The sequence below is a fragment of the Schistocerca americana genome, chromosome 5, assembly GCF_021461395.2.
Source record: "Schistocerca americana isolate TAMUIC-IGC-003095 chromosome 5, iqSchAmer2.1, whole genome shotgun sequence".
Taxonomy (NCBI): domain Eukaryota; kingdom Metazoa; phylum Arthropoda; class Insecta; order Orthoptera; family Acrididae; genus Schistocerca; species Schistocerca americana.
In genome coordinates, this window is record NC_060123.1 from 349,224,194 (window position 1) to 349,237,914 (window position 13,721).

Sequence of the window (13,721 nt, forward strand, 5' to 3'; positions counted from 1 at the left end):
CAGAAAGTATAGGTACAGAGGTCAGCAGCAGTTGAAAAACTGTTTCAGATGGTAGGACTTTATGCATTAGGACCTTTCAACAGAACTCCAGCTGGTAACAAATATATTCTCACAATGATAAATCATTTTACAAGATATCTAGTAATGGTCACAGTTCCAGATGAGAAAGCTAATACTGTTGCACAGGCAATGGTGAACAACTGGTTACTGTAACATGGTGAAATATCAGACACAGGTAAATTTAGAAGGGGGCAGTATACTTTTATTGCTGTGTTGGTATCACTGCATGCAAGTTTTTATTTATGCACATGTTTTGCTGTTTACACTTTATATATTGTCAAGCAGATTTGAACATACACAGTTGCACTTGCAAATACTTTCACCACTGTACTAGAAGAGTAAAAAGTGGTAAGCATAATTCGTTTAAAAATTACTCATTTAAATGTTAAGAAGGAAATATGAATGTAGTTTGACCATGAATCTGACTTGCACCAATGTCTAATAAACTATTTACAGACATCTACATATGGTGGGGTTTATTGGACAATGTCACATGATTATAAAAGGAGGCTTGGTGCTTTTCTGATGAGCAGTCTTGATGCTCAAACATTTTGGAAATACGGTTGCTGCAGTGAGATCAGGAAAACTGGCATACAGAAAGGCATCAAGCAAATATAACATACCACTCTGAACATTAGATAATAAACACACGATTGGAAAGAAACAGCTAAATAGGCAGTTTGGTGGAATCATAACAGAAAAGGGAGCAAAAGACATGGAAGACAGATTTTTGCGTCAGCATCAAAGCAGAAAATTTGTGTTTATTTTTGTTGAGAGTCTAAATGATGATGGTGTAGAAAAACACCAAATTGCCAGTGTGTTGTCAACTGCCAGAGAAGAAAAAGGGATTATATTGTAGATTTATGATTTATGCTATGAATAGATTGTCATTATTAATGAAATATTTTCTAAATATATGTGTCATTTTTCTTTTCTAAACAGATGTCAAATGTTCTCAGAACATGCGTAAATTATTTTGTTACCATGTGCAAAATATTTTCTAAACATGAAAAAAGAATTTCTGAGCATGTGTATTTTTTACAAAGAGTTTCTGTCAGAAATTATCCTATTAGAGGTAAATCTGGAACTTTGGATAGAAATTCAATGAGTGTCCTAGATTCCTCCATCATATGGTATAACAACAGACAACCTTATTCATTAGGATGTGGTTACTTACATAATATTTTTGGTTCACATTCTTTGATTATATTATTCTTCAATGACATCCCAAATATCTCACACTTTTTGTTGTGTGAATTTAATATTATTGGGAAGCTCCCTTAAAGAATATTAAAATTCCATCTCATATTATCCCATCTTATGGTACAAAAATTTGGCATACCAGAGAGCATAATCATAGATCAAGGGACTAACTTTGAGTCTAATCTGATGAAATAGTTATGCTATTTACTGCAAATCAAGAAGCTACACACTTGCCAATTCCATCCACAAGCAAATAGATGAATTAAAAGAGCCCACCACACAATATCAAAAATACTAAGCCATTATGTGAATAGCCAACATGTAGACTGGGATACATGCAGTCAGTGCTTATGATTCAAAAGAAAACACAGGAACATTTTTTCACCATACAAAGTAGTGTATGGGCAGAAAATGCCATCACCTTTTGACATGATACAACCCAAACTAGGGACACAAGGTGAACCAGGCAACAAATTTGCAAAATGGTTAAGAGTGGTTTGGCAGCGGATGAAACATGCCAACACTGAGGCTTTGGAAAATTAGGAGCGTATTGGGTAATGTGCAAGTAATCTATCACAATATAGGATACAGCAGTGGATATTGCTGACAAGCCCTTATACCCCAAAGGAACTGTATGAAGCCATCACAATGATTTTACCAGTAAATGTAAAACTACCACTACAAACTGAGACATCTGTAGTGCATATCAGTAGAGTGAAATCATTTAAAGGAACAACTGATGCATTATCTAGGTTAATTATGTTAATGTTACTTTTCAACTGCTTGTCTTTGATTCTGTAGGTATACACTGGTCTGAAGGAGGGAAGGGATTGATGGTAATTCTTTTTTTCTTACGTGATGTTCCAATGAAGGTGTCAAGAAGGATTATCTCGGATGTAGTACTACAACACTTTAGAGGGTGGTTATATGCCAGGGTAGTCCAGACTAACAAAGAGGCTTATTAAATGTAACTATTTATTGGGACAATGGAAGCAATACAGTGTAAAAGGGAAATCTAGCCCTGCAGCCATCTTTCCAGAAAATTGGAGGCCACTCCATATTTTCACCAAAAACAGTGATTGTCAACTGTTACAGATATGAAAAATCAGCAAGGATGACACAAATAGAACAGCAAAATAGCAGATTACTAATCAACAGAAACAAGTGCAACATAGCCAGGACACAGTTTTCAGTTACAGTTACTATCACAGGACAATAGTTACCCTTTCTCAACCAATGTTGTACTGGCTGTAAGAATCAGTACACATATTATCTGTACAGAATGTAACCTTCCCTAGCAAAACCTTGAATTAAGTCTATTACACTCTTTAGATGAAAGATAATCTGGTAAAAGAGAAGAATTTCAGTTGAACAGATGTTGTAACATATGAAGCAATATTGTGAGAAACACCAGCAAAACATAATAACTGTTAGTGCATCCACAAGTGTTATTCTAATAGTAATGCTCATTTGTGCAATTTTTTCTCCTTAAAATGCAAAATATCCCATTTAAACGAACCACCAATCCATCAAATACCCATGGAGTAGATACATACTATTGATAAGGATTAAGAATAAACATTTTAAAACTATCAGTAGTAGGGAAATGGACCACAAAGATATTGTAAATTTAGATAATTAAGTTAACACAGGCTAATATTAAGAACCTTATGGTTGAGCTCAATAATCAACCAAGAGATTGAACTCAGTAAAATGTGAAATTGTAAATACAAAACACATACAGATTTGTTTAGTAATGGATAGATTAATTTCTTAAAGAAGAGGGAATGTTATGCCATAGAGCAGAAAAGGGGAAGATATTAAAATTTTTTGCAAGTTCACACTAGCACAGCCACAGGCGACCACTTCCTTAATATAGCAACTAGAAACTTGTTCTTTTTCTTCATGATGTTGCAAAATAATGGGCACAAATTGTTAAGCAAACATAGTGAAACAAGAACCACTGACCACTAGTAAAAAAGTGGGCCACATTCAGTCATAATGAACAAATCTTCACATCATTACCTCCTGCCTGTCTCAACAAATGCTACAGTTCTTCAGCTATGAATTCAGTTGATAATTAGGATTAATGGTGTTTGCACCAAAGTAAGCAATATGGGCAAGATGGAATGGGGGCACATGGCTGGGGGCATATGGCTGCTGTTGTGACAAGGCCTGTTGTTGCTGTAGCGATAACCGATGCTGTCCCATGTGATGCGAAGGTTGTACTGCTGCAATGGCTTCCCCATCATCCTGAATACTTGCAGTGTGACTGACAGGAGTTGACTGAGCAACTTCTGATACCTTCACCCATGCAGCAATCTGATTGCCTGTAGCTCATTACACTTCAAAGGACTGTGCTATATTGACCACATTTGTAAAGGTCAGATTCTCACACTAAAATGCTTTTTTGCAGACTTCCCTATCTGGGGCCAGACAAATAATAATATCATGCACCATGTGATCAGAATAAGATTCGTAATGGGTACTTGCGACAAATTTATGATGACGGCTCAACCCATGTAATTTTGCAGCCCAGGCTTTGTAAGACTGGTTTGGGCATTCCTGACAATGGTAACATTCAACAAGTGTTGCAATTTCATGCATTCTGTCACAGTAATAAGTTGAGAGAAGTTTTTACATTTCATCAAATGATAAGCTGGCTGGTTCTTCATCAAATGATAAGCTGGCTGGTTCTTGCAAAGATGCAAGTTGGAACAACAACTGATACATGTGCAATGAAAGCCAGAAAAGAAAGAAAGCCCTACACAGGTCTGCATCACACATGCAAAAAACATGGAAATGTTGGGATAACAGTGTCTTGTAGAAGTCCCAATCCTCAGCTGGTTTCATCATATGTTGGAAAAGGTGGTGGTTCCGCCGACAGAAGAGTAACTTGCCATGAACATGCAGATGTCACTGGATTGAGAGCAGTGGTGAGAGTCTGCTGTTGTTCTTCGAAAGCGTGCTGTTGGGCAAAGATACATTTGAGTACATCTTCCCTTGAGATGTATGTCAGGTGACTTAGCACAGACACTAACATACAGCAAAACCATAACCATCACTCATGACCAAGTTTGTCACAGGAAGAAGGAACACAATTTATGGAGCACAGCACTATACAAAGCCAACATAAGATACAAAGAAGTATAGGCTGCACATAGCACTGAACACACTGAGTCTACAGAAGTAATATGGGCTATAGATTAGGCCAAGCACTTGTTTGAGGTCACTTAAATAATACTATTTCTTTGGTGGCTCACCAGAGCACACCAGGGGGCCAACCCATGTGGTCTATGTAAGTGGACCTGTGAACTGTATTGACACACGATCTCTGAAACTGGATGCTATGTGAATGAAGGTACACCAGCATATTAGTGTGCTATACAGTAAAAGCTATTGTTTCAACACATTTCCACTCTGATGAACTTTAGCATAACAGACAAATAAAAACAGAAACTCCTATTACCTAACACATGCAAACAGGACAATGTACTATAATAGAAGGTGACATACAGTTACTTTCCTTTCATAAAAATGTGTCAGCTATTACAATTGTCTCCAATAGTTTCTTCAGACATTCAATTACGGCTATAATTTACACATCCCTCAAAAAAGGAGGTAAGAGTGATATCTCACGTAGAGATCATAAGAATAAGATAAAAAGTTTTGGGCATGTACATAAGCATACAGATATTTATTTTCCCCTCACTCAGTAAGAAAGAAAGTAGATAATACTGACATCATGCACTGTACAGTGGACTGTGAAATGTATATTTTTATTAGATTTAGAAATCTGTCTTCAGCAAGTTCAACAGCACAATTCGCTGCGGTTAATATTTAAATATTCTTACATTATGATTTGCTTTATATGCATTCTTTTTCTTTCTGCAAATCACATTTCATTAGCTACTTCAAAAAATAATAATTCTATGATGAGTCATTATGTTATTGCTGGTAGCAAAGAATATAAAATACATTAACTCTACCAACTTTTAGATGAAACCACTATTCCACTGAAGAGTATGTTCATTAGAATTCTTAAAACTAACATATTAGGCTTTAATATAATTCATAACACTGTAATATTATAATATTTCATAAAATTAAGTCATTCTATTATATGGCACCACTGGCTTTGCCATAGTGGTTAACACCGGTTCCCATCAGATCACCAAGGTTAAGTGCTGTTGGGCTTGGCTAGAAGTTGGATGGGTGACTATTCAGGTCTGTTGAACATTGTTGGCAAGCAGGATGCATTTAGCCCTTGTGAGGTTGATTGAGGAACTACTCGATTGAGAATTAGCAGCTCTGGTCACAAAAGCTGTCAACAGCTGAGAGAGTGGTGTGCTGACCATGTGCCCTGCCATATCTGCATCAAGTGAGGTCTACCAGCTGAGGCTGACATGGTGGTCAGTCGGTACTGCTGGGCCTTCCGCGACCTGTTCGGATGGAGTTTTTTTATCATATGACACTTAAATAAAATGTTCATTTTTGAAGTATTTCCACATCCCAGAGAGTTTTTTTTCCCCCTGGGATACATGGAATATGTTTCATACATGAAACATTAGGCAATGTATTATCCCAGAACTCCTTCAATGATGACTGATTACCCACACTTATCTAAATGGCATATTAACAAATTGACCTTTTTCTCAACCAACTAGAGTCTTAAGAATAACCATGATGGGCAGGGATGATACATGGCTGGAACTTATTTCAGTTATGCACAAATAAAGTACCATAACTAGTCACTGCTGAGTACATTTTTAAAATTCATTAGGTATTTTAAGATAAACATGTCAGAGAATATTACTGTAATTTTCATATGTGTAGTTCTCTAGTCACTACAAGAGTGAGCATGTAACCAATGAGTAAATTTATATCATACGAATAAAGCAATACAAAAGAAGTGATCAAAATATATCATCTCAAGAAGGAAATGTCTCTCCAAAATTAATTTAGAACTTAAACATGAATTCAATAGTGACTGGTTATAGTGGTTTAATTATGTGTAAATTTTAGAACTAGATCCTCTCTTGTCTGCCTTGCTGCTCCTTGAAAAATTATTTTTTCTCACCATACTGATCAAAGACTAGTAGTTAGCCATCATGACAAGATAAATGGAAGTAGTGAGAAAATGACAGAAATGCAAATTATTATGATAGTTGTTACTGTAGTGATAATAAATCTTGTTGCTTATACATTGCTCTCACTCTCTCTCTCTCTCTCTCTCTCTCTCTCTCTCTCTCTCTCTCTCTCTCTCTCTCTCTCTGTGTGTGTGTGTGTGTGTGTGTGTGTGTGTGTGTGTGTGTGTGTGTGTGTGTATTTGCATAAACGGATTCCTATTACATTTGTTACGCTAAACCTAAAAATATTTTAAATCAAAACTAGTTTCTTTGTAAAGGAGGAGAGAAACAGAATTCTTACCATGTGCTAAACAGTTCCAGATATGCCTCCACAAGATTTACGCTGTTCAGCACTGTCCCCGCAGAGTATCAGAGTGCGCTGGGATCCACCACCACCAGAACACAGGAATGGTATCATAGATAGCTACAAAGTATTCTACAAGAATGTGCATTCTAGGCATGGTAAGTTCCAGTTTCCCAACACTGTTCTAACTGTATGATTAAAACTGAAATACATTTACCAGTAAATTATAAGCAACAAAATAAAGCAACTGAAAATATTTTCTCTGACAGAAATTTAGTGAAATGAGTAGTGAAAGTATAAACATTAAATATAAACAGGAAAGAAATAAGACTTGTAAACATCAAAATATGAAATAGATATGTGGCCTGTAGTAGAAGCCAACTAAATGAAAAGAGAGTCAAATACGTTTTCCCCATCAGTATATGGAGCAAACTAAAACACCAATAACAAAGCAAATCAGGATAGCCAGGATTATGCTCAGTGGCACTCATTAATGTCAGAGATTATGGGTATACTATGAGAAAAGGGATTACATGATTAAGGGGGGCGGGGGGAATACTAGACTTACAACACCAAAGCCAACTGCAATGTACATGTGTCAAATGAAGGTAAAGATAAAACTTAGACAAGTGGGAAAGGCATGTAAATCCAGCCAACTAGCTTAAACTGAATGAAAAAGCTGACTAGCTCATAAAGTAAAGAAAAGTCTTCAATAAACTGCCTGCAAATCAACAAGAGACAGGAGGTTAGAGATCCTCTGAAATTCAGACATACATGACAAGAATATCTTGTCACCAATTTTTATGGTTTATCAGAGTATATTGAGTCTATAATTGCAGTTCCTTACTAGAACAGCGGGAAACAGTGATATCAGTAAAACAAATACTCATATACATGGTAAATAGATATTTTTTTACTTTAATAGGTATCCACATACTTGCAAGTATGTAAATATACATCAGAAGGAAAACAGTAAGTGAAAAACTAGGTAAGCATCATTTCTTCAGCATGTTTATCCCAATGCATTTATTTGCAACCATTTTAATTATTAATTGTGAAAAGCAAACATCCCTGTCACTGTCACAGTGGCTAATAATGGAAGTAATAGCTTCACTTCTTGCCTAACCTATTCCTTTAATCATTCCACACCTTTAAAGCCTGTCTTTCATGCTGAGATCTACAATACATGATGTAAATGGAGATTATAAGTAATTAACACAAACTTTTAAACTTAACATTAGTGGAGTAACAGACAACAAAGTGGGCAAGACATGCAAAAGGGATGAATTTGATAAGTGTGGTGGATCTATTGGATGGAGCATTATGCCTTATCTAAGAATATTTGTGGATTTCTGTCTGATTTCACAGTCCTCCCATAATATGGATGGTAGTAATCTGTGACAATTTCTGAAAAGCATATGACACAGTGCCCTACTGCAGACTGTTGACAAGGGTACAAGCATATGGAATTGGTTGCCAGATACATGAGTGGCTTGGCTCAAAAATTTCTTAAGTGATAAACCCCAGAGTGTTGTTCTCAGTGGTGAGTGTTTATCAGAGATGAGTATTGCAAGGGGCACCCCAGGGAAGCATGATAGACTGCTCTTATTCTCTATATACACTATGTGATCAAAGGTATCCGTACCTGGCTAAAAATGACTTACAAGTTTGTGGCGCCCTCCATGGAATTCAATATGGTGTTGGCCCACCCTTAGCCTTGATGACAGCTTCCACTCTCACAAGAATATGTTCAGTCAGGTGCTGGAAGGTTTCTTGGGGAATGGCGCCCCATTCTTCATGGAGTGCTACACTGAGGAAAGGTATCAATGTTGGTCGGTGAAGCCTGGTATGAAGTCAGCTATCCAAAATATTCCAGAGGTGCTCTATGGGGTTCAGGTCAGGACTCTGTGCAGGCCAGTCCATTACAGGGATGTTACTGTCATGTAACCACTCTGCCACAGGCCATGCATTATGAACAGGTGCTCGATCTTGTTGAAAGATGCAATCTCCATCCCTGAATTGCTCTTCAACAGTGGGAAGCAAAAAGGTCTTTAAAACATCAATGTAGGCCTATGCTGTGATATTGCCACAAAACAACAAGGGGTGCAAGTTCCCCCTCCATGAAAAACATGACCATACCATAACACCACCACCTCCGAATTTTACTGTTGGTATTGCACACGCTGACAGATGATGTTCACCAGGCATTTGCCATATTCACACTCTGCCATTAGATTGGCACATTATGTACCATGATTTGTCACTCCACATAACATTTTTCCACTGTTCAATTCTCCAATGTTTATGCTCCTTACACTAAGCGAGGCATCGTTGTGCTTTTACCAGCATGATGTGTGGCATATGAGCACTCGCTCGACCATGAAATCCAAGTTTTCTCACTTCCTGCCTAACTGTCATAGTTCTTGAAGTGGATCCTGATGCAGTTTGGAATTCCTGTGTAATGGTCTGGATAGATGTCTGTCTATTACACATTATGACCCTCTTCAACTGTCGGCCGTCTCTGTCAGTCAACAGACAAGATCGACCTGTACGCTTTTGTTCTGTATGTGTTCCTTCACATTTCCACTTCACTATCACATCAGAAACAGTGGACCTAGGGATGTTTAGGAGTGTGGAAATCTAGTGTACAGACATATGACACAAGTGACACCCAATAATCTGAACACATTCGAAGTCCATGAGTTCCGCAGAGTGCTCCATTCTGCTCTCTCACAATATCTAATGACTACTGAGTTCACTGATATGGAGTACCTGGCAGTAGGCACAAAGCACCTAATATGAAAAACATATGTTTTTGGGGGTGTCCAGAAACTTTTGATCACATAGTGTATATAAATGATCTGACAGACAGGTTGAGTAGCAATCTGTGGCTGTTTTCTGATGATGCTGTGATGTATGGAAAGGTATTATCATTGAGTGACTGTTAGAGGATACAAGATGAGTTAGAAAAAATTTCTAGTTGTTATGATGAGTGATATCTTGCTCAAAATGCAGAAAAATGTAAGTTAATGCAGATGAGTATAGGAAAACAATCCCTTAATATTTCCATACAGCATTAGACGTGTGCTCATTGACAGTCATGTCAATTAAATATTTTGGTGTAATGTTGCAGAGCAATATGAAATAGAATAAGCACTTAAGGACAGTAGTAGGGAAGGCAAATGGTGGACTTTGGTTCATCAGGAGAGTTTTTGGGATGTGTAGCTCATCTAAAAGGAGACAAAATATAGGACACTAGTGCAACCCATACTTTCGTATTGCTAAAGTGTGTGGGATCCCCACCAGATCTGGTTAAAGAAAGGTATTGAAGCAATGCAAAGGCATGTGGCTAGATTTGTTACCGATGAGTTTGATGAGAACACAATTATCGTAGAGATTCCTTATTAACTCAAATGGGAATTGCTGGATGAAAGATGACATTCTTTCACAAGGCACTATTGAGATAATTTAAAGAACTAGCATTTGAGGTTGATTGCAGAATGTTTTTACTGCCACCAACATATATTTTTTGTAAGGTCCACAATGATATGAAAAATTAGGGCTCGTACAGAGGCATATAGATGGTCATTTCTCCCTGTCTCGATTTGTGAGTGGAAGAGGAAAGGAAATGGCTAGTAGTGGAACAAGGTATCCTCACCAGTACCATATAGTGACTTGCAGAGTATGTATGTAAATGTAGATAGACATAATGTCTGCATACAAAGGATTTGAAATGTTTAGGGTAGCAAAACTTACAGAACAGCATTTTAACCTTCATTGTAGGACAATGATTTGAATAAATCCTACACAGATAGATAAAAATCTAAGTCATTACATACAGGAACTGAGATGGTGGTGCAACAGTCAGCAAGGAAAGATTTTCAAGTAGTGGTTTCCAGACACATATCAAGGAAATTTTTGACAGAAATCAATGATTGAACTGTACCACCACTGATCTCTCCAAAAAGTTTTCATCAAATTGACTGCAGTGTGGTACTAATGAAACATGGTTTGATCTTATGTTCCCAGGTAAGAATGATGTCTGATGCCAGAAAGCCATTGGGGGATTGGGAGGGGTAGGTGTTACCACAGTTGTTCACAAGGAAATTACTCTCATGATGTTGAATTTCAGTAGGAATGTTCCTCTCGCATTATCTGTTTTGCAACTTACATCATTTATGTTCTCATTTTGCTGTTGTCACTTGCTACAGAGAACCAGTTTCTCTCCCTCTGTCATACTCCTCATGGTGATTATTAAAATTATTTTATGTTGACTGTGGTTACAGTTAAAACTTTTCAGCCAAGCAGGATAAGGTACTTACAGAAATTTTGTTCATTAATTTCATTTCAGTGCAATGTATAATGTCTGATGAAATCTACTTGCATTCAATGAAGTTCTAAATTTGTATGCTATGGCTCATCTTTACCTTGCTCTCTAAAACATATTACCATCTCTTGATTATGCTTAACTTGGACATTAGCATAACCTCACTCTCCAAAAGCTTCTACAATGAATCTTAGTTTAAATATAAGCTTCATGAGTCTGTTTTGCTGAGGTTGATCAGTAAATAGAACCTGGGAACCCAATGCCAGAAATTTGGTGTGAACTTTTAATGCCGATAACTATAAAATTTGTCAAACTATAACTCCATTTCCACATCCATATAGTTTCATAATATTGTGAATGTTGTATAAAATATAGTTTTTTTCAGTTTCAGCATTTCTTTTTTATGTCAGGGTTCTTGACCATAAATCAATGATTTTTAGGTGGTTCTACAGATGTGGAGGTAAAGAAAACAACAAACTTAGAGACCAACCTCCACGGATTAGCAAAGTTCACAAATTACAGTATAAGAGTGTTGGCACTAACTTCTGCAGGAGAAGGCATTCGGTCAAACCCAATTCACTGCACAACAGAAGAAGATGGTAAATATACAGCTTGATTAATTACTGGTATGTAAGGAATGAAGAAACTACAACAAAAATACATTGAACATTTTCGTATATGATAAGATTATTGATAACAAAGAAGTGTGTTAGGGCCATTCCATAGGAATATGTATTCATGTGTTACAATATGTAAAGAAACTTAGTTTAGAAATTAGCATTAGTCTGTAAACTGAACACCTCAGACTTGGCTGGCTGGATACATGTCTGGTGAATCCAGAATTCATGAGCTAGGGATTCATTCATTCAGATGTTTCGTACACCACGTGAAGAAAGAGAACTGTCAGGAATGTGGACTGAGTCAAAGTATACATTAATATACAACAACAACATCATAGGAACTTAATATACAGAGTGCAGAAAAGCAATTTAACCAAAAGTGTAGGGTAGAAAGACAGCATCAAACAAAGGAAGTTGAGTATATGAACTAGGGGTCGTAGTTGCATATTTTTAGTGCTACTTGAATTTAATTTAAATCTGGTATATAGACATCTTTACCCAAAATGAAAAGCAATTCACAGAAAATGTACACATAAACAAATGTTTGGACTAACTGTCATGATGAGATAAGAAAAACTTTAGCATGACATACATGTGTACTGTACTTAGCTGACGTACCATACGGTCCTTCTTTAGAAATGAAGACAGTCACATCTCTATGATTCATATTACAACATAACCCAAAAAGGTGAAAGTAGATGAAAAATGAGTATTCTCTAGTACACAGGCTTGCCACAACTTAATTAACATGAATATGACACAGCAAATGCTCAAACTGACTACGTTTTTCATACTGGCATAACTAATGCTGGGATTGACATGTTCTCTGAAATACACCTAGAGTAGTCTGAATTACTTAAGTTGCCATAAGCCTTGTTCCATCCTCAACCCATGTTGCACACATGCTGTCTTTCATGCTATCCTGGGGAAAAACTTCAGTGGTCCTAAGTCTGGCAAACATGGAGGCCCCCATGTCCAATCTATCTGTCAGCTAATTTCCTTCTAGATGACCTCAGACAACAAGTGCAAAATTTAGAGTTGTGCTGTCATGTTGGAACCAAAGGTTCTGCTTAATTCCAAGCAGTATATCCTCCAGCAGTGCTGGCAATACTTGTTGCAAAAGCACAAGGTACTTGTGAGCATTCGACCTTTGAGATAATATGTAGGGTCAATGACTAAGTCATTCAAAATTCCTGCCCACAAGTTTACAATGGATTGCTCTTGATTACCATGGCTGTATGCTGCATGAGGATTCTGTAGTTCCCAAATGCAGCTGTTGTGTGAAGTGAAGATGCCTTCATGGGTAAATAGAGTCTCATTCCTAAACAACACATGTTCAGGGAAATTCAGCTCTCATGCTACACAGTGAATGAAACAATCAACAAATTCCGGATGCCTAGGGAAGTTGTCCAGACCCACAGCTTATACCAGCAGAGATGTGACACTGGTCCACACCTCATTCATGAGCAGTGCATCTGGTACTTGTCATTGTATCTTGCTCTTTGCAATGTATCACATCTTCATTTAACTCAACTGTACAAACAGTATGTCTCCTTCTTGCATCATGCTTATTTGCCCACAAAGATCCTGTCTCTCCCATGTGTCTATCAATTGACACAAAAGTATTTTTTTTGGAGACAGCCTGCAACATGGATAACATTCCTGGTAAATCCTATGAGCTGCCCTTGTTTTGCCATGAGCAGCACCTTAGGCCAAGTACATGTCACTTGGTTCATTTCATGTGAAACCATTTTCCGTGTTGCTGCTTCACAACACTCACTCATTGATACCTACTTTAGTTGAACTACACTGTATCTAAGGAGAATATGATGAATGGATAATTAAAACCAATATTCTGCATTGTACATTGGTCCTTCATAGTGACAGTAAGTAGAGTGCAGTTTGTTTGTGTCTGGCAAAGACAAAAAAAAAAAAAAAAAAGAGTTTCAGACTTGAAGACCATCACATAGCTAGAGTGATGCATGTAATGCCATAAATATGCAACTGTGACCCCAACTTCCTATACACAAATTCCTTGGCTAGAAGCTGTCTTTCTGCCCTGCAATTGTGATCAAATT

The 13,721-nt window shown here is 37.2% G+C and overlaps 1 protein-coding gene across 1 annotated transcript in view; it reads left to right on the forward strand.

The window, feature by feature from the left end:
* The window catches only part of LOC124616368 (Down syndrome cell adhesion molecule-like protein Dscam2), a 445,499-nt gene that overhangs the window by 223,554 nt on the left and 208,224 nt on the right, over positions 1–13,721 (forward strand). Inside the window, exons 17-19 of the mRNA XM_047144679.1 lie at positions 6,708–6,838; positions 9,875–9,881; positions 11,476–11,622. Of these exons, the coding sequence (XP_047000635.1) occupies positions 6,708–6,838; positions 9,875–9,881; positions 11,476–11,622 (285 nt within the window). The remainder of the gene's footprint in view (positions 1–6,707; positions 6,839–9,874; positions 9,882–11,475; positions 11,623–13,721) is intronic.